The sequence below is a fragment of the Strongylocentrotus purpuratus genome, unplaced genomic scaffold (genome assembly GCF_000002235.5).
Source record: "Strongylocentrotus purpuratus isolate Spur 01 unplaced genomic scaffold, Spur_5.0 spur5_scaffold_4, whole genome shotgun sequence".
NCBI lineage: Eukaryota > Metazoa > Echinodermata > Echinoidea > Camarodonta > Strongylocentrotidae > Strongylocentrotus > Strongylocentrotus purpuratus.
In genome coordinates, this window is record NW_022145610.1 from 21090967 (window position 1) to 21112879 (window position 21913).

The window sequence follows — 21913 nt, forward strand, 5'->3', positions numbered from 1 at the left end:
ATTGTTTTAATAATTTTTAACATTGAGTTACATTTGTTCGTAAAAGGTCAAAGATGTATATTTGTATCGAGGCGATTCACAAAAGCATATGCATAAATGTGGGTACATTACGCAAATGGCCTATTCCAGACGAGCCTTACCAAATGATTTCAAATGAAATATATAAATAAACATTCTTTCTCGTTAAAGTAATAATACAATCAAGTACCGACTTATGTTATGAATGCTTTTGATTCCTACCCCCCCCCCCCCCCAAAAAAGGAGCTTGATTTAGATGTTTTGAAATAAAGACCTCATGCAGAGTGCCTCTCATTGACCTTCGCCATTATGCTCAATGATCGGTCTGTAAAACTAGAGATACTCTGATAGTTGTTTTCTCTTTTAGAAAAAGATAATGGTCATCGACAGACAAAACATCACAGTTATTTTTTATCTAAATAAAATGGTGTAGTTCATGCTATCTTGAAAGTACATTCGGGTTCGCTAATGACTGTCCTCCCTTGCATCATAATCATAACATGACAGAATACACTGTTGGGTGCGAGGTATCTTGAGGTTTCGCAAATGATGTATCAAAGAATTTCGTCTCTTGGTTTGATTTCCTATCTTTCTTCTTCTTCGGAGGACATTAAGTCCACAAGTTCAGAAATGGTTGAGCAAGAAGGGAGACGGAGTAATGGCGGACCACAACAAGGATATGGCACCATCAATGCAGGCTCGACGAGTATCAACTGCGTAAATGCGGCCTACGAAAGCCGGCGCACCGTTGGCAAGAAACGGGATGGGATCAAGTGGCCGGATGGCGGAGCGCAAGCGATTTATGTCATATTCTTACTTACGCTACTAAATGCTGCAAACAAGATGGACAGGTCAGTAAATGATTGAATTTTTAACAGTTTCGTCACAGATTATTGGTCATAAATTTTGTTCCACTTATTTTCGCCGGTTACATTTCGTTCCTGTTTTCACGAAGTGACGGTAGTGAGGAAAATCCGCACGCAAATTGTATGGGATTATCATTCACTACCGTCACTTCGTGAAAATAGGGACGATTTGTTAAAAGACTATCCAATAAACAGTTTAATATCAGATTCAAATTATACCCCTTCTTCGATATGTGGTTGAAACATTGATATTATGGTTCATTTGAAATTTAGCGAATATTCAATGACACCTCGTAAGTCCGTGTTAAAATAGAGGGCATAGATATCCGAACTCCCAATTGGTTTTTCAAGCTATATTTAGAACTGTGTATTTGATATGCAGACTGTTGAAGGCCCGCCCCCCCCCACTCAGTGTTATTTAGGGTACGCATATGCTTGTTCCCTCTTTTTGAAAGCACCCCCTATCTGAGGACTGCCAACATTTCGGAACCCCCCTTTCGCGGGGTTTCCTGCCTTGGAGACCCCCCTAAATCATGAAAAATGCTCAATGTACCCGCTAAATTCGGAATGATTTCTCAGGAGTCCAAAGAGATGAGAGAAAAAAAAAGAAAAAACACCCCCCTTTTTAAAGAAATCTCCGGATGAAAAGTTAATACACCCCTTTTTTTTACAATGCTCGGGCCGGACTTTGTCGCACGAAAAGTACCCCTTTACCGGACATTTTGGTAACACGCATGGGGTCCGTCCGTTCTCGGGGTGGGTGGGAGGGGGGGGGGGGGGGGGGTCCGGGGTTGAAGGTCATAATGCAATTATTTTTTAGTCACGAAAATAGCGAATATATATTGAAACCTCGTAAGTCCGTGTTAAAATAGAGGGCATATTATATTCAAACTCCCAATCGGATTTTCAAGCTACAGTTGTATATTTAGAACCGTGTATTTTATATGCTGACGGTTGAAGGTCATATTACAATTATTTTGTAGTCACAAAAATAGACAAAAACAATGTAAAGGCATTGTAAATGTGAAAATAACTGTAACGAAAAACAAATGAGGGAATGAAGCTCTCGAGCATTCGTCCCCTACCCTCACTTTAGGCTTTGAAATCGTTATTCCACCAACACCGCCCTCCCTTCTTTCCACACCCCCCCCCTCTTTCCACTTCTTCTCCCTTTCTTACCAATTTTCCTTTTTATTTACCGCTTACTTATATGTTGTCTTCTTTAACCCTTCTCAGTTTTTCTTCCTTTCCTTCCCCACCTCCTTCTTCATCTGCCTGTTCTCCTGATCCTTCTCGACCCCTGTACTATGTCTTCTTATCGATGTCAGGTACGTTTTGATCGAGGTAATCAAGGAGATGGCGGAAGATCTCGAGTTCGGGGATCGTAGCTGTTTGAATGCCACCACCCCCATCAACCCCACTGATAACGTCGAGGAAAGAGAGAAATACAGCTGTGACCCTCAGAGGTAAGTCGACGGTCGTCCATCATAGCGATACATATTTAGCGGTCACCTACTTAGTGTTCAGTGGTCAGTATTACTCTTTAGTGGTCAAAATTCGTTTTATTTGTTTGAAAGAATGAAAAGGGTATTTATTCACCTTTGATTAGTTTAAAACATTAAAGCTAAACTTGTAATGACAAAAAGGAAATGTTGATATTGTTTGCTACCTATAACAAACACAAACACATATACGCTGAAGTTGTATCTATAAATACATTAGTTTTCGATTTCTACGATTTTAGTCGATGGAAAGAAAAATGCATAACATTTCCTTAATACTTTTTTTAACGCAGCTTACTTAAAATCCGTCAGTTTCGTTGTGTGAAGTTGAATTTAAAGGTAATATAAAGTTTTGGTATGGGGTCACGAATTTGAATTTGGTCCAAATGAATATATTAGAAGCATATGCGGTTTACAATATTCAATGTCCAATGATCGTTGTCGCGGTTGAAATCGAGTCTAAAGAGATGAAATTGTAAATAATAAACTATTTATGTTGTATATATAGCTCCCTCTCAAGACTGATGTTACTTGAACTTAAAACCAATGTTTCTTGACTACAATCGACCAATTTGCTATTCCCATTTAGAAATTATATATCTGAACTGCATATTCTGAGATTTTCATGGTCGCAGCTACCATAAAATGGCCTTAGGCGCTTTTTGAAATATTTGAAATTTGTATTCAATTTTTCGAAAGCAGAAGTGATTTAGGGCAACATTTTCTAGAGTTTATAATACATCCACAGGGGCATCCAAATATATCAACATTTTAAAGAATTACTATCCATCCACTTTACAAATTTTCCCTAACTTTGCATTTAATACCTTTATTCACAGTCACATCGCCAAACCGACTCCTAAACCGACCAATTCTTGGCCACTGGAGGTAATGTTATTGTTTGTTTGGTCTGTTGTCGGTTCTGGAGTCTGTTTCGTTGGTGTGACTGTGGCGTGAGGTATAGCTTACTTCTAATAATTAATATCAGAGATTGTTTTATAACTACTCAGATATCGTTTTGATTTTTCATTTGAAATCAAACTCGCGTGGTCTATTAACGCAAAACTGCAAGTACAATATTGCACAGTGACGACCTCCTCCTTTCCAAGATGAATAGATTTGCTCCCATCAATGTCTGCAATTAAGTGTGTAATGAGTTTATATTTCATTTCCTCTTTTTTCTTTTACTTATTTATGTGATATCATAAAAAAAAAAATTATCAGTGACAATGAAAATTGTAATATCATAAAATATGCTGATGATATGGTAATCACTGGACATCTTACTGATGAGAATGTAAATGACTATGTCACAACGGTGAATGCTTTCATTGAGTGGTGTGATGCGCACTACCTCCACTTAAACGTATCTAAAACAAAGGAAATGGTGTTTGACTTTCGGAAAAAATCAAATAAACACGATCCGTTATTTCTTCATAATAAGGAGGTTGAACAGGTGAAGGAGTACAAGTACCTGGGAAGCATAGTTACCAACACTTTAGACTGGACTAAAAACACACAAACATTGTGTAAGAAGGGAAACCAAAGACTCTACTTTCTGAGAATGATGAAAAATATTCACGTTGACAGAACAATTCTGGTTTTGTTCTATCAGTCACTAATACAAAGCATTTTAACATACAACGTGATTTGCTTTTACGGAAATGGGACCCAGAAAAACCGGACTCGCTTAGACCGGGTGCGGCGAGCGGCACAGAGAGTGATAGGGCATGATTTGGCTGATATAAACTGTTTGTTCGAACAGAGACTCATGTCCAAAACAAACAAAATCATGAAAGATCAAAATCACCCTCTCAACACCCAGTATTCTTTCAACCGTTCTGGAATTCGATTAAACGTCCCACGCACAAACCGAGCACGCTTCCGCCAATCCTTCGTACCAAACTCTATCCACATGTTCAACCAATTCGTTAAGAGATAATAATAATAATTATTATAATATTAATAATAATAATAATAATAATAATAATATTAATAATAATAACAATAGCAATAATGATTATAATTATTTGAATTTATAAACTGTTATCATAAAGCTATTTCAAAGATATTTCTAATCATCTAATCAAGTTTAACAATTTTGGATGGCTTAAACAATTTTGTATTATTTATGTGAAATGACGAGATCTTTTCTGTTCTGAAATTGCTTGCTTAATTGTTCATATGTTCATATTATTGTACTCTGTTTCTCGTATCATTGTAATGCTGGTGGAAAGCATATTTCCACATTGTGGACGAATAAACTCAAATCAAATCAAATCAAATCGTCAAAATATCCTTTCTCTTTAGGTTTTAGAATAACAGCTGTTAAAAAGTCGATATAATTAGAATTGTTACTTTTCTCTTTAAATACTTATTGATCAAAAAATGTGTCAAGGCATGACATTATTTTTTTTCCGTATTTGTTACGCGGCAGAATAATTACCATTTTTACCTGAACTGAGACTATCAGCACTTTCGCTACAGCGCAAAACAAGACCGTACGAAGGTTCATCAACCATGTTGGTTGATCCTAGTTTTTCCTTCATTTATAATCAAAAACTGAAGGTATGTTTAATTCCGTGCTATTATTCTTATGAGTGTATGTTATGCTAGGATTGTATGTGTATCTTTAATGTTTTTGAGGTTTGTAGGACAAATTTGGGCCTCTTTTGAAGTTTGGATAGTGGTAAAAGTCCGTATTGGTTTTGACTGTGCTTACGGTACTTGTGAAAGTGATTGATAATTTGTAAAATAATTCTTGGTTATATACTTCAAGGAAGTGTAAGAGATGCTGAAATATCTCATGATAGTTTATAAGTTATCTGGAGACGTTCATTATTGTTTTGGTGTCATATTTCATAAATTCGGGATGACACGTGAGACCTATTTTTCTTACGCTATTTTAGGACTTCAGTGAATTGTAGTACTTATACGTACAGATTATATAGCGGAGGGATATTTTTAGACGCCAGGTTAAGTGATTCGCCTTACGGTTAGTCTTGTTTATGTCGCCCTAGGTAATATCGCGTTATTCGTTTTAATATTTGAAAGGGGGATTTTTGTAATGTGATTTATAGTATGCTGAATGGAGTTTTATGTAATTCAGAAATGAGACAAAACAACACATTTTTATTTTGCTTAAAGAAGACACTTTTATTAGAGTAAAGAAGTGAAATGAATAGTTATTTGTTAAGAGTTCGAATGTGGATATTTACTTCTAGTTGCTTTACACTATAGTCTTAAACTTAAATTCACCCTTGAAGGTCATGTATTTACTCAAGTTTGCTTACAAAGAATGTAATCTAAGGAAAAAGGAACAATTTGGGTATTTTGAATCAATAGTCATTCTTTGTTTATTTTTGTTTCTTTACAGGATTCACACGATTGTTGAATGTGCTTTACAGCGCCACAACTATTAAAGGGAAGCTAATTCAAGTCACGCCTCCTGTGTGGTTATTATAACAACGTGGAAGTTTAGACACGGTCTTATAACATTCTTCAACAATCAGGCTGTATAACTATCAACTGAAGATGACTGACATGAAGACTCTAAAGCTGGCGAGGAGAAATCTGAAGGGACAATTGACGAGGACATTAACATCCATTGTCAATCTCTCCGATGAATCTGCAGACCTTAGTCTTCTGAAGCAGTACATCAGCAAGGCTGAAGAACAGTTTGTAAAGGTGGAAGAGAAGCATGCAGAGCTTGTACAGTTCATAGAGAAAGACGAGGAATTTGAGGCTGAGGAAGTCTGGATGACCAACTGCGAGACAGACTTTGTCCAGAAGTTAACTGCTGGTAGGAGAGTTCTCAGCAAGCAGTTGTCGCCACCACCAGTACAGCAGACATCCGAGCAACAGCAGAATGTGACACTCCCAAGCTCTCCTCTCCGCACCTCCTTTCAGAATCAATCTGCAGGTGCCTGTGCCCCTAGGATGGCGAGACTGAAACTACCATCATTTAATGGTGACATCAAAGATTACCGGAGATACAAGGAAATGTTCCAACACTGCACAAGGGAATTGTCAGAAATTGAGTGTTTTTTCCAGTTAGCGGAGTCAATGGTGTCTCAAAGGGAGAGAAACTTGGTCAAAAGCTGTTCAAGCGTAGCAAGGGCATGGGAGATGCTGGATGAACGTTTTGATGACAAGGACCGAGTGGTGGACAGTTTGCTACAAGATTTGGATGGTCTCAAGCCATACGAGTATAAAGGAAAGGTGAATCTTCCAGCTATGGCGCGATTCATCCAGGTACTTCAGAACTTTGAATGCCAGGCGGAAACCATCGGCCTGGCTGGGGAGCTCAATAGCAGAATCATGCTTACCCAAATAAAACAGAAACTCCCAGAAGACCACAGAATGGACTACTACAAAAGTGTTCGGGATGAGAATGCTGACGACTCCATTTCAGGTTTAAGCAAGTGGTTGTTTCGGCAACAAATTCTCATGGAGAAGTCCAAAGCCACCATCGCAGATAGTATGGAACCAAAAAGAGTTTCTAAGTCCTTGACTGCAGCCGTGTCTTGGGACTCCAGAGAGGCTCCTTCATATGCTCGTGATATCCAGAAATGTGCGCTACACCCTAAGAACTCCTCTCATTACCTCAAGATCTGCAACAAGTTCAAAGCCCTAACACTCAAGGAGAAGTATGAAGTCATGAAAGCAAATGGTGTATGTTTCCGTTGTGGTCATAACAACTGTATTGCAGGGAAACCCCCTCATGACCGCAGCAAGTGCCAGTTCAGGGCACCATGCCGAGTCCAGACATGTGGTAGTGACGAGCACTTTCCTGCCATCTGTCCCAAAGCCCATGGTGATGCCAGAGATAAGGATCAGAGAAGTGGCTATGCTAACCAGGCAGACTCTGTGAGGCCCGCTCAGTCTAACAGCTCCATACAGACTTCTACAATCAACCATGTAGGGAAACTGCATGCTACCTTACCTACCGTGATGGGATATCTACGATGTGGCAGCAAACGACACCTAGTACGCATTCTGTTGGATGGAGGCAGTCAGGCCACACTCGTGAGAACAGGAATCTTTCCCAGAATGGAGGGTGATCTTTTCCAGGATCATGACCTTAGCCTTGTTGGCGGCAGTAATATCAAGCGGAAGCTGAGAGTCCTTGATTGTGAGATTGAGGATTTACAAAGGAGTTGGTCTTATCCGTTGACAGCTACTGAGATAGATAAGCCATGCGGGAATACACCTGTCATTTTCCCTGAGCATCTACAGTCCTATGACCACTTGACAGGTGTAGAGATAGATGTGGCCCCATCACCAGTCATTGACCTGCTGCTTGGAGTGGACAATACTCACCTTATGGTATGGGAACAGTACATCAGGGGAAGCAGACCAGATGAGCCAGTTGCGGTTAAATGTCCTCTAGGTTGGTTTGTTCAAGGAGGCCCAGCAGCTAATGCAGCACCACTTCTCAACTACGTCAGTGTAGCTGCTTCAGGATCCCTGGAAGAGTTCATTGGACTCGAGACAGCTGGTTTGGAGCCCAGGAAATGTAAATGCTTCTCTGATGACGAGAAAGGAACTGAATCCATGCAGAAGAGTGTTACTCAGCTACCAGATGGCTCTTATGAGGTTCGCTTACCTTGGAAGCGATCTCCGGAAGAACTACCAGACAACTATGACTATGCAGTTAAAAGGCAGAAGAGCCTGGAGAACCAGTTCCGAGACCGGCCTAATGAGTGGGAAGTCTATTGCCGGCAAATGAGAGACCAATTGGAAAGGGGTGTCTCCCGGCAGGTTTCACAGAACGAGTTGCAACAAGACAGGAATGTAGGAAGAAGGATGTGGTTTCTTCCACACTTTGGGGTTGTTAAAGACTCAAAAACAACTCCAGTCCGGGTGGTTTACGATGGTAAGGCGAAGTTCCAAGGGCGTTCCCTGAATGACTGTCTCATCAAAGGAGAGAATGTTAACTCAAATCTTCTCGAGGTGGCCCTCCGGTTCCGTGAAAATGAAGTGGGCATGATCGCAGACATATCCAAGATGTTCCAGGCTATTAAGATTTCACCAGAGGATGCTCGGTTCCACAGGTTCGTTTTCAGAGAGAATCCAAGCCATCCCATACAAGTCTTTGAGCTTACAACAGTCACTTTCGGGGATAAACCCTCTCCAACCGCAGCAATCATCACCCTCAGACATGTGGCTCGTGAGCATGCACCAGATGATGACAAGATACAGAAAGTGATCGTCGAGCAATTCTATATGGACGACCTGAACGAGTCAGTTAGTAATGCTGAGGAAGCTCTAGAGTTGAAGTCCAAGCTGACAGAGACATTGAAGAAAGGAAACTTCAACTTAAGGAAGTGGCAGTCTAATGTCAAGAAGGTCTGTGATGAGACAGAAAACACAGACACTGCTACTGTCCTAGGTACCAGCTGGGATCTATCTAAGGACACACTGAGAGTGAAGAAGGTCAAACCCCTCGAGGATACTACCCTCACCAAGCGGAAGATTCTTGCTCAAACGGCATCCTATTACGATGTTTTTGGAATGCTTTCCGGACTGTTGGTACGCCCCAAGATTCTTCTTCAAAGGTTGTGGCAGCTGGACCTTGACTGGGACTCCCCTCTTGACCAAGGCAGTGAGCTCTACTCCATGATGAGTAAGATCAACAGAGACCTTAATGAGATGGACGGCATTGAGATCCCAAGATGTCTGATACCAGAGCCTTATAGGGGAACGAGACCCCTACCCATAGTGTCCATGCATGGTGTCAGTGATGCTTCAGAGGACGCCATGGGATTTGCAGTGTGGCTGAGATGGTCACATGCTGACAGCCAAGAAGCTCATCTATCCTTCGTCTGTGCCAGATCTAGAGTGACACCTCTGAAACAGACAAGCATGCCTCGGAAGGAGCTACAAGCTCTTCTCCTTCTATCCAGACTGATGATCACCATCAGAGATGCTCTACGCTTCAGCATAGTCGGATGGAAGATGTGGACAGACAGCATGACAGCGATTAGTTGGCTTAGAGGGCAGTCTAAGACCTTCCGATCTTACGTCGCACATAGAGTCGGTGAGATCACATCTGAATTTGACCCCTACAGTGATATCGCCTACGTTCCCACGGATCAAAATGCTGTTGATCTCATTTCCAGAGGAGGCGTTGTTACAGACATGCAGGAGGTCATCAAGGGCCCAAAGTACTTGAGACTACCTCCTCATTCTTGGCCGAGGACACCAGAAAATGTTCGTGTCAAACCGGGAGATCCTGAACAGAAGAAGTTTCACTCCCGAAACACCAAGATCCTCTCAGTAACTGTGAATGCTGTGTCCAAGAATTCCCCGATTGTTGATGCTACCAAGTTCTCCAGCTGGTCTAAGCTACAGATGGTCACGGCGAGGGTGTTATCCCTCAAGGAGCTTCCCCGGAATCAATGGCTGAAGCAATTCCTCCAGCAGATCTCTGAATGGCCATCCCAAAGAATGATCAAAGAGGCAGAACTGTATTGGGTCAGACAAGCTCAGAAGGAGATAAACTTCCAAGATTCCAATATACAGAAGCTGGACCCATTCTTCGATGAGGACAGTGAAGTGTACCGTGTTGGTGGACGTCTAGGTAGAGCACCGCTGTCGTATGACATTCGCCACCCATATCTTCTTCCGAAGAAGAGTCATATCAGCTTCCTCCTGGTATGCGATAGACATCTACATGCCCTTCATGGTGGTCATTTGCGGACAGCAAATGAGGTTCGGAAGAAGTACTGGATAGTGGGGGACATGAACATTGCACGACGTGTTGTACGCTGTTGCATCACTTGCAGACGGCATAGAGGCAAACCGACGAACCAGAGGATGGCTGATTTACCAGAGTTTCGGGTCAGCCCATGTTCGCCACCCTTCAAGACTACCTTGGTGGACTACCTAGGCCCAGTAATGGTGAAACTGAATCGTAATACCACGACCAAGGGATATGGTGCCTTATTCACATGTGCGGTTACCAGGGCTGTCCACCTGACAGTAGTCCAAGACCTATCAACTCAGGCATTCCTTCAAGCCTTAGAAAGGTTTGTCAGTATTAGAGGAGCACCAGCCATGATGGTTAGTGACAATGCTACTTGTTTCCGAGGGGCTGACAACACGATCAATGAGCTGAACCTTAAGCTGAACCAAACGCAGGTCCGGGAGCACTGTCAACGTTATAAGGTTGAGTGGAAGTTCGGACCACCGGGAGGACCCCATCACCAAGGGGCAGTAGAGCGCATGGTCCAAGAAGTAAAGAAAGCTATGAGGCACCTTGTGAAGGCTGACCGTCTGACCTTCGTAGAATGGGAGACTGTTTTCTGCAAGATTTCAGGGCTCATCAACAGCCGTCCCCTGACTGCGATGTCATCGTCGCCTCTCGATCATCCACCGCTGACTCCCAATCACTTTCTCATTGGGAGAGGAGATCTGAACTGCCCTGATATTCCTTGTGAGGACTACAAGGGAGATCTACGGAAACGCCGTGAACTGTGTAATACAATGGTGGAGGGTTTTTGGCGTAGATGGATGGAGTACACCCACAAGTTGGCACCACGTCAGAAGTGGCAACGATCTTCAGACAACGTGGAAGAGAACGATATCGTCCTCGTCATCGGTGATGACAGAAAACGCGGGTCGTGGAAGATGGCCGAGGTAGTCAGGACTCAGCCTGGACAGGATGGCCTTGTTAGAGTCGTCGAAGTGAAATACGCAGATGGGACGCGTGCCACCAGGCCGATCACAAAACTTGTATCCCTGATGAAGCGAGATGAACGTTCAGACATTTAAACAGCTTGAAGAAAAATTCAGACATTTAAAGGTTCAAGAACTGTTGATTACTGGACATTTGAACAGCTCGAAGAAAAATTGCTATTAATGGGCAATTTATAGAGGATAGTGATTTCGTTGTATTTCTCTTTGATCTTATAAGTGTTCCATTTAGTCTTTAAATCATGTTTTATTGTGTTTTTGTGACATTCCGTCACGCTTAGGGGGTCGGGATGTCAAGGCATGACATTATTTTTTTTCCGTATTTGTTACGCGGCAGAATAATTACCATTTTTACCTGAACTGAGACTATCAGCACTTTCGCTACAGCGCAAAACAAGACCGTACGAAGGTTCATCAACCATGTTGGTTGATCCTAGTTTTTCCTTCATTTATAATCAAAAACTGAAGGTATGTTTAATTCCGTGCTATTATTCTTATGAGTGTATGTTATGCTAGGATTGTATGTGTATCTTTAATGTTTTTGAGGTTTGTAGGACAAATTTGGGCCTCTTTTGAAGTTTGGATAGTGGTAAAAGTCCGTATTGGTTTTGACTGTGCTTACGGTACTTGTGAAAGTGATTGATAATTTGTAAAATAATTCTTGGTTATATACTTCAAGGAAGTGTAAGAGATGCTGAAATATCTCATGATAGTTTATAAGTTATCTGGAGACGTTCATTATTGTTTTGGTGTCATATTTCATAAATTCGGGATGACACGTGAGACCTATTTTTCTTACGCTATTTTAGGACTTCAGTGAATTGTAGTACTTATACGTACAGATTATATAGCGGAGGGATATTTTTAGACGCCAGGTTAAGTGATTCGCCTTACGGTTAGTCTTGTTTATGTCGCCCTAGGTAATATCGCGTTATTCGTTTTAATATTTGAAAGGGGGATTTTTGTAATGTGATTTATAGTATGCTGAATGGAGTTTTATGTAATTCAGAAATGAGACAAAACAACACATTTTTATTTTGCTTAAAGAAGACACTTTTATTAGAGTAAAGAAGTGAAATGAATAGTTATTTGTTAAGAGTTCGAATGTGGATATTTACTTCTAGTTGCTTTACACTATAGTCTTAAACTTAAATTCACCCTTGAAGGTCATGTATTTACTCAAGTTTGCTTACAAAGAATGTAATCTAAGGAAAAAGGAACAATTTGGGTATTTTGAATCAATAGTCATTCTTTGTTTATTTTTGTTTCTTTACAGGATTCACACGATTGTTGAATGTGCTTTACAGCGCCACAACTATTAAAGGGAAGCTAATTCAAGTCACGCCTCCTGTGTGGTTATTATAACAACGTGGAAGTTTAGACACGGTCTTATAACAAAATGCATCAGGAATTAAAAACAAGTCACAAAACTATTGCTGCTTAGTCTAATTAGGTGGTCTGTCGATGACAGATCACCTATTGATTTCGTTAGAATTTTCTTTCTTTATTCTTTATTCTTTATTCTTTATTTATTTTTATTTCTTCCGTACACTTTTTTTGTGTATACGTTTACTCGAAATCGACTTGGTCAAATTCCTTCAAATTTCTGATAGTCATTAGGCCCTATAATATCAAGTTCCCGAAACCTTTTTCAAGTTCATGGGGTCATCGTGACGTCATCCAGGCGCCATTTTGTAAAAATCAAGTCATTATCATATCTCGATAACGAGTCTTCAAAAATAAACCATATTTGGTATACATCAACTTCAGGTCAAAGTTCAACTAAAAATGTCAACAAAATTTGCGCGCGCACCTCGACGCGCACGTACGCGCGCATTAAAATTTTAAAATGCTCAAATTCGTTCCAAATTTTTTTTGCACACGTTTCAGGCAATTGTAAGCATTTTCAAGATTTTGCGCGAGAGCACTTTTTTGCGCGCGTTTCCGCGCGTAAGTGCGCGTACTGACATTTTACAACATGGAAACGCCAAATTTTCTCTATCATATCAACCACATTTTTCCAAGCATTTTGATACCTTGTTCACCTTTTTCTGACCAGTGATAACGCAATGAGCGTCCGTCAAAGTTTACAGCACACGCGGATCTGCATTATCCCTATCCACATTACATGTGCAAAAACAAGCCTATACAAAATTCATTTTAACTCTTCAGAATGGATAGATACCCCCAATTTTTTTCATATTTAGATAGATCATGAGTCGGAGATATGATTTCATGTCTCATTTGACCCTCAATTAACTCATGACGTCATCATAATGGCCTCCGAACTTAAAATTTCAATTTGCATATTATGACGTTAGCAGATTTTTGGAAAATTGATTGTATCTCTGTAAATGTTGATCAATTTTCTTTCAAATTTTGATATGTTTTAGCTGAGAATATTTTCTACGAATGTATTTCACACGATATTTCATTTGAACAATGGCATCATGGCGTATTTTTGCGATTAAAGGAGGCATGTCAATTTTTCACATTTTGCGTGTATTCTCTATGGGACATGACTTTTTCTCAAAACTGGTTTCTACATTCTTGTCTTTCGCGAGCAATATCTCCGTCGTTTTATCTTCGTTTACGCTGAGCTTTGAGTATGTTGTAGCTGAGTCAATATGCTATCGTAAGTGTGCCCTTTAATTTTCGATCAGATGCCGGGATCATGCTCATATTTCACTTACAAAGTGGGATTTGATAATTCCATTTTCCGTTTACGTGTAATCTCTATGGGAAATATTTTGGTACATCGGTAACGCACTTGACTTCCGACCTCGAAGTCCCTGGTTCGAGTCCGGGCGTCTCCAACAATTTTTTTCTTCACTTTTTTTTTCTTTTTGACCTTTCACTGTACCTTTTCCTTTGCTTATTAAAACACGTAGAATCACAAATAATGTTATAAACAACCATGTTTACTTTATTATTCCCCTATTATCACTTGATCCATTACTTTTTGAGTGTAGTCCCTATGGGAGATGACTTTTTCTCAAATCTGGATTCTACATTCCTGTCTTTTGCGAGCAATATCGCCGTTAATTCCGTTTGGTTTTTGTTGATTTTGGAGTATGTTGTAGCTGAGACTATATGCTATCTAAATGTTCCCTCATTTTTTTCAATCAGATGTCATCATGGTCTGTTGATGATCATCATCAACATCATCATGATGATCATCATCATCATCAACATCGTCATCACCATTACTATCAGGATCATCATCATCATGATCATCATGATGATCATCATTGTTTACATGTCTACATAACTTCTCCCTTTCTCAATATAGTAAGTATTATAATCTATCATAAGACTTGAAGACAGACCACCTTAATCGTCCTCGTGACGATTTAAATTCTAGTTTTGTAAATATTTTGTGAGTATGATGGTTGCTTAATCCACCTATACAGATGCAAGGAGACAGAAATTGTGAGCCTCAACGATACCGCCTCAAATGTGACGTCATGTCATTGGGTCTACTGGGGAACGGGTCTCGAGTACCAACTTCTGGCCGGTCCTGCATTCATCGTGGTCGTGGGACTGATGAGGATCCCTCTCACCTTCGTCATGGAGCACGGCCGCATCAACGGACGGAACATCCTGGTCGGCTGCGCCATCGCCTGGAGCACGGCCACATTGCTTACGGGGTTCGCTACCCAAGTTTGGCATGTCTACGTTTGCCGTGTTCTGCTTGGTCTCTTGTGAGTAATATTGTGAAGGAGCCCCAAATAATATCAGCTCAAGCTTTCAGGGGCGGATCTACCGGGGGAGGGTTGAGGGGGTTTAACCCCCCCCCCCCCCTTGGGCGGCCAAAAAATAAGTAAAACTTTTTTTAAATCGCAATATCGGAGGCAATTTTTTTAATGCTCACTACCCCCCCCCCCCCGCTTCCCCCTTAGCAAAAACCTAGATCCGCCCCTGGCTTTGATATAAATAGGACCATAAGATGGACTGTATGATGGGGATTCGGGTGTCTGGACACTTAACAAACATAAAGACTTCTCCTTTGCCTTCAGATTTCACAGAAAGTATTTATCAAACAGCACTAACCATTCATAGATATTGGTTCGCTACCCAAATTTGGCATGTCTAATTATAATATATTGTGGCCTTTAAAATATGAGTTCAAAGCTGGGAATGTTGATCATACGCTCAGTGATCTAATTTTGTAATTTTTCATGTTGCATAGGTTAAACTCAAAGCATGATTCAAAAAAATGTTGCCAATTATAATGATACGATTTTCTTTCCTCAGTCAGGCCCCGTTCAGCCCCTTTTCCGTTGCCCTGGTAACAGCATACTCCCCGCCGGTAAGTGTGTTAGCAGTCTTAAAGAGAAATTAACCTCAAACAACATGTTAATTTTAGTTTGCAGGCCATTTAAAACATTACCTAAAAAATAAAAACATCATACATAAATATTTTGACGAAAGAAAGGACGTAAATCTTCTCCAGACTCCTCCGTCTTTGGCGGGTGAGAGAATTGTCAGAGTGTCGCCATTGTGTTTGCGCACGACCCGTTCTTTCAGGTATCGCATGGCCAGGCGCGTACGCATGGCGGGGGGGGGGGGGGGGGGGGGGGGGGGGGGGGGGGGTCACCCCCCTCAATTTATTGAACGAAATATCGGTCAGCATAATTTTCCAATTTCCGGGACAAAACAAAAATATGTGCTCTGAACTCAACGCAATGATTATTTTAACATTTCTAATACTTTCTTAACTTCCTCAATATCGAAGTATTTTATATTTCTTTGTATTTCAAATAACATTTTAATGATGAAATAAAATTATTTATTAACCTCTTTGGATTGGTTGGTACTTCTCCAAAGTTCCGCTTTACGTAGTTTTTGTATATAACCAGTTGAGCATAATTTATCCAAAAATTAAGTAAAGTAATTTTTTTATTTTATTTTATATCCAATCAATAACATTTTCATATCAATTTTAATTTCTATTTTAAAAATGAAATATATAATTCTTGAGATAATTTTCCAGAAAACTGTTAATTTCTTGCAACGAAATATAAAATGTTCAATAGTTTCTTTTTCACGACAAATTTCACTTTCGTTAGACTGTACGATTTTCCATATAAAGAGATTGTCTTTAGATGGCAATATTCTATGAATTAATTTAAAATTATATTGTTTGATCTTATTGTCTCTTATGCTATTAAATTTGATCTGAAATACATCTTTCCAAACAAATGTTTCTGGTAGGCCTAAAATATTTTGCCAAAAATGGAAACCAAATTTCTCTTTTTTTCCTTTCTAGCATTAAATTATAATAACTTTTCGCCGTAGTAAATTCAACGTTTAAAACATCTAAAGTTGTCTCAATGTACATTGTTTCATTGAGACTTGAAGCTTTGTTTAAACGTAAATTTTGTGACCAATATTTTGGGAATGCTTTTTTTAATTTTGACATTTTAAATGAAAACAACAGATTCTTTACATCAAAATGGTTACATCAACACTCCAGGGCAATATAAATACCTTTTGTATAGTCTTTAAAAATGATGTTTGGATTACTTGAAACATCATTGTAAAATACACATATTCCAATCAGTGATGGGCGTGGCTTTTGAAATTTATGGAGGTTAATTTTGGAAAGTTTTTGCGATCGTTTTTTTTTCTGTTTTAGTTTAACTTCACCAGTAATGGGATAATTCTTCATTTAGTCTCTTAATCTCAATATTCATTAAAGGTACTATGTCCCTTTTGCAGCCAACCTCAAATGCTGTAGAACTTTGCAGGAATTATGAATATGTCATGTATGTCCTATCTGTGAAATTTAAACGTTAGCAGTGTCCTCATATTCAAATTATGCAAGGAAACCCATTTACTTGCTAGACTTCACTGTCAGACACTATTGAGTGACTGGCTTTTTTTTCCTTTGGTAATAACATACATGAAAAGAGTCGTAAAGGGTACATGAGCATTTGTCTACATCAATAACCCACTTCTTGTAATGGCCAAAATTAAACTGATTGAATATTTGCGCAGCATAAAACGTATGGCCATTCGGTATTGTCTGAAAATCAAGACTATTACTTTTGGGCTCTATAGCCCTAAAGTCGATTTGACAACTAATATTCGTTATTTTCCCACTTGAAGACATTTTCAAGCCCCACCTTTTTTTAGGAAAGTTCTAAATTAGTATTATCTTTCAAATGCAGTTGGAATTTAACTTTTTCATTTTTTGGCTTGCAAATGGGACATAGTACCTTTAAAAGCATCAAAGATTGTTCAACTTAAAGAGAAGGTTAAGTTCTGGGAAGAGGTGAAAAATAATTTGTGAGCGTTATCATTCTTATTATGCAAGTGTGGAAGAACATCAGATAAGACATGTTCCCTGAAAAGCATGGGTCTTCAAATGCCTTCATATTCTAAATATGTCATGTAACATCGTAAAACTCCAGGGTAGGATTTTTACGCCACGTGTTCGTCTAGTCCCATATAGCCTACATCTTTCTGTGTACAGTGTTTGAAACTTTACCAAGACTTGGCCAAATTTCTTATCATTTTGATGATTCCAGAACCTTGCAATACACACAAATTCTTATATGCTAGATGATCAACCTTTTCTGGTCGATTCCACACCGTTTCTTTCACAATGCAATCGCGTGACCAGAACTCAACTTCATCTTTAAATCTGGTTTGCTTCACAATGTGTTGTTGCTGTTCCTTTCTCCGTGCTGCTTTCAGCAACTGCGTGGTCTAGCCATGAGCATCTTAAACAGCGGTATCGCAATAGGATACGCCCTGGCCTACGGGTTAGGTTTCCTGAAGGAGGCGGCCGGCTGGCGGTGGGCCTACTGGGTTGCTGGCAGCCCAGGAGTGATCGTCGCTATCATTATGCTGTTCACCTTGCAGAATCCCGACAAGCTCATTCAGGTATGTGTGTTTGAAAAGCTTTCCAGGCACAGGCATAGGCGTATGTGACGAGGGAAGGGGGCTAGGGGTCTGCATCCCCCCCCCGTATTTGTAAAGTTCCAATATTCAGGCTACCACCTCATATTCGGGCAGCGAGGTGCCAGAATATCCTCAATTTCGAAGACTGGGGGGGGGGGGGGGGGGGGGGGTGGTGGGAGAATATTCATATTTGGGGACAGAGATGTCCGAAAAGTTTTATATTTGGATAAGCCGGATATGTGCCCGAATTGTGTATTTTCTGAAATATTTCGCCACAAACAAAATGTCACACAATTTTAGAGCAAAAATATCGAGTAGCAACTATATATTAGTGAAATCAAAAGAAAAAAAACAAACAAACAGCCCAAATAGAACTTGTTAAAGGTTTTGAATTTATTGATGCTTAATTCACCTTTTGTGTATTGAGATAAATATATCTCACATAAAATTAGATTCGATGTGTTGAGTTGATAAAAAGGTAGACCAGTAAACTGGTCGATTGTCTTTACAATTCTATATTTCTCCCATTTCTTCGATTTGTAACCTCCAAGTCGACAATGAAGGTCATTAAAACCCTAACCCTTACCCAATGGTTTTGACGAAAGAAAGGTCGCGTAGTTAATGCCGGACCACCAAATGGCATATCCTCTATGTTTATCCATCTCATTTTAATAATAATTTGTTACAAATGTTGTATTATCATGTTCTGTATGTATATGACTGAAAGCATAACATATTGATAATGGGAATAAGTAACTGTTACTTATTACCATTATCGTTTCATTATCAATATGTTATGCTTTCAGTCATCGTTTATTATATTATGTATATCTTATTCTGAAGTTTTATATGATATTCATTTGTACATGTAGGCCTATTCAAATATGTTATTCAGAGATTTATTTTTTTTAATATATAAAATGGCCTGTCGGAGGTTCCAAAAAACTATTTAAAAATAATGTTTATCCATCTCAGAAGCAGACTACTCAATCGTTGATCAAGATGGGGCGGTGCGAGCAGCTCATCTTCCAAAACTGGGCCACCATCGTCCCCCTCATCCTCGGGTCCGCCCTCCGCTTCGGGGCGACGTACATCTTCAACTACAACATCAACAACTACCTGTTGTACTATTACCCTCACTTCCCCGTCCATAACTACCTGAGCTGGACCCCGATCCTGTCTGGTTTCGGCGGCATACTCTTCGGTGGGATTCTGAGTGATGTCGCTCGGAGGAGATACGGGGTGGAGGGCAGGATGTGTATACAGATCGTGTTATCCGTAAGCCTCTATTTTACAGCTCAAGATGAAAATTTTATTTATGTGGCCCGTTACCCGGGGCAACTGGCATTAAAAAAAAAACTATTGACCGGTAAGCGGGCACGGCTAAAATCACGCCTCCAATTTCGACCAATCAGATGGCTAGATTTCTAAAGAGAGGTATATAAATGCATTATTCTGCAAGCCTATTTGTTTTAATGAAACCTTTTGAGGAAAATGGATAATTGGAAATTGACTCTGAAAAAAAAATGGCGGATCGTCTGGAATTCGAATTTTTCTTTTGTGAAAAAGGCAAGTCTTTGACAAGTCTTAAATGTACTCCAATGATGATTTGAGATATGGAAACAGAGGTTATCAAAAACACTTATAAAAAAAGTAGTGTGTAAAATCGTTTTGTCATAAAATTTTGATCAAAATTTCTATTCCGATAGGACATCAATGCTTTGAATATTTGCGGATAAAATGTAGTAGCCTAGACGCATTGATAATTTCTTTTATTTTTTGACGTATCCAAAATTGAAATATTTTACCCAATTAATGTATGTAAACAAATATTATTGTGTTTAATATTCTCCACTCAGTCTGTGTAAATTTCCCTCGAAAGTTTTGGTGGCAGTCTTTTGTACAAATTTACAGCAAACATAAGGAAGCTTCGATGTTTCTTTATTCTTATTAAATACTACCGCCACAATGTGTTCTGTACTTCTATTAGGTAATCTGCGCCCCTGTCATGACATTGATCTTCTTCCTCGAGCCCCCTGCCGTCTTCGCCGCCGCAGCCGTCGGGACCTCGATTGCCGACGCGTGGACCGGAGGCACCGTCTCCACACTCACCGAGCTCATCCCACCGGGTCTCCGGCCGTCCTTCTTCGCCGTCTACTACTGTCTCATCAACACCGTCGGCGGGACGCTTAACATCACCCTGCCGGCGCTGCGGCGGGCAATGCACTTCCGGTATGCTATGATCATGGCGGTGATAGGGCTGATCTCGCTCGGGACCGTCCTCTTTACGTTGGGTTTCTTCGCGATGGTGTGCTCCCGACGACGACGACGACGGTACCGCGGCGATGAGAACGAGAACGAGAACGAGACGGAGGATGAAAACTCCAATGAAACCATAACCCCTACACTGAATTAAGGGTATACATGATTATACAATCAAACTGGTCATATTTAAAGGTCACCTGTCTATAGTGGTCACTTTGTGTTATCACCCTCTAGAAAAAAAGAAAAAGATTCAAAGAATCTGTCTAGAAAGGCCACCTGATTATTAATTCATGTATACCCATACCCCTAATAAATGTGAGCGGTAAGACCTCTCTTTTAAGACCACCTGTCTATAGTGGTCGAGTAACTCTAAATTGTTTAATTTTTCAAGAAATACACAATGTACGTGTTGTATAAATTAACCCCATCTATAAATAACAATAATCTTTTAATGGTCCACTCTAAATTTTATTTTTATTAAATTAAACCGAAAATGGAAATTCTTTTTGCCCAATTGATTGTGAGCCCGGCAGCCACTGAGCAGCGCCAGATCGACGTTGCTCTATCCCTTTATTGTTGAGCGTCAAACAAGGTAGCAGCAACTCCCGTCTTTTGGTATGACGCGAACCCAGGGTTCGAACCCACGACCTCCCGGTTGTGAGGCGGACGCTCTACTGACTGAGCCAACACACCGGTATAAAAGCAACATAAAGCAACATATAGCGCCATTTCGTCTTTTTCATGTGGAAGGCCTGTATAGACAGGTTTGACTGTATCCTTCGCTTCTCAGACCTAGATTGTTGTCTTACACATCTTCTCAATACTCCACAAATTTATTAAAAGCTTTATTACATTTTATTATTTTGTTCATTTATTTGTTTTTATTACTATCGGTATTACTGTTTTTATTATTAATATCGGTATTACTGTTTTTATTATTACTATCGGTATTACTGTTTTTATTATTATTATAATCATTATTATTTTAAATTATTATAATCGTTAATATCATTAATATTATTATTGATATTATTAATATTACAATTAATATTATTATCATTTTGTTTAATCATCATATTTCGTTACTATTTTCATTCGTTAATCATGGCTCATAAAAATATCAAATTAATCCTGCTAATTGAGGTTATTATTCAAAATGCAATCGTGATTGTGTGTGCATGGACTTATAAGTAGATACCTCGATCTAACACCTTACAAAACCGAAAGCTCTCTGCAATATATACATATGACTCATCTGAAAAACAAGGATATTGGTTTATTTCCACTTGCAAAAATATGTCCAAGTATAAAAAAGTACTACTTTATAGCAGTTCACTGACCAAAGTGTACATTCTAGGATAGTTTTGATGGTTGTTACTGAATAGAAATGGTTCGTTTTTTAATAAATACTATTTTCATTGCAAACTCTGAATTGAAATCTATACATTTTGCAAATGATATGTTTACACTGCTTAAACAAAATCATATCGCACTTTGCAAGCAATGCCTGCTTTAAATACTATGAAAGGCTTATCACTGTCTGTGTTTCGATAGCTAGTGTGAATCTATATAGTTAACAACTAAATTATTCATACGCCTTCTATTAAAGTGTTTGTTGGAGTTTTTGTAACTTAAGAATGAAAGGAGGAC

At 39.6% G+C, this 21913-nt stretch overlaps 3 protein-coding genes across 3 annotated transcripts; all 3 read left to right on the forward strand.

The window, feature by feature from the left end:
- The first annotated feature begins 260 nt into the window (after window positions 1-260).
- LOC115929336 lies at window positions 261-2426 on the forward strand. Its single transcript, XM_030998127.1, has 2 exons — window positions 261-869; window positions 2213-2426. Exons 1-2 carry the CDS (start codon window positions 565-567, stop codon window positions 2352-2354), a joined length of 447 nt encoding a protein of 148 aa, XP_030853987.1. The 5' UTR covers window positions 261-564; the 3' UTR covers window positions 2355-2426.
- A 2369-nt stretch (window positions 2427-4795) lies between these two features.
- On the forward strand, window positions 4796-12418 carry LOC115929239. The gene is made up of 3 exons (XM_030997854.1): window positions 4796-4954; window positions 5763-11554; window positions 12363-12418. The coding sequence occupies exon 2, from the start codon at window positions 5921-5923 to the stop codon at window positions 11162-11164; it is 5244 nt and encodes a 1747-aa protein (XP_030853714.1). The 5' UTR covers window positions 4796-4954; window positions 5763-5920; the 3' UTR covers window positions 11165-11554; window positions 12363-12418.
- Window positions 11859-20750, forward strand: LOC115919026 (D-galactonate transporter-like). The gene is made up of 6 exons (XM_030997226.1): window positions 11859-11902; window positions 14500-14790; window positions 15344-15398; window positions 17792-17980; window positions 18974-19276; window positions 19989-20750. The coding sequence occupies exons 1-6, from the start codon at window positions 11859-11861 to the stop codon at window positions 20412-20414; spliced, it is 1308 nt and encodes a 435-aa protein (XP_030853086.1). The 3' UTR covers window positions 20415-20750.
- The last annotated feature ends 1163 nt before the right edge of the window (window positions 20751-21913 follow it).

What these genes read in the sequence shown, in the direction of transcription:
- LOC115929336 (XM_030998127.1), top strand. Translation starts at nt 565, where the DNA reads ATGATGTATCAAAGAATTTCGTCTCTTGGTTTGATTTCCTATCTTTCT. An exon ending in GCTGCAAACAAGATGGACAG is followed by an intron (nt 870 to 2,212) that starts GTCAGTAAATGA and finishes TATCGATGTCAG; the next exon opens with GTACGTTTTGATCGAGGTAA.
- LOC115929239 (XM_030997854.1), top strand. Translation starts at nt 5,921, where the DNA reads ATGACTGACATGAAGACTCTAAAGCTGGCGAGGAGAAATCTGAAGGGA.
- LOC115919026 (XM_030997226.1), top strand. Translation starts at nt 11,859, where the DNA reads ATGACACGTGAGACCTATTTTTCTTACGCTATTTTAGGACTTCA. An exon ending in CGTGTTCTGCTTGGTCTCTT is followed by an intron (nt 14,791 to 15,343) that starts GTGAGTAATATT and finishes TTCTTTCCTCAG; the next exon opens with TCAGGCCCCGTTCAGCCCCT. An exon ending in TAACAGCATACTCCCCGCCG is followed by an intron (nt 15,399 to 17,791) that starts GTAAGTGTGTTA and finishes TGCTGCTTTCAG; the next exon opens with CAACTGCGTGGTCTAGCCAT.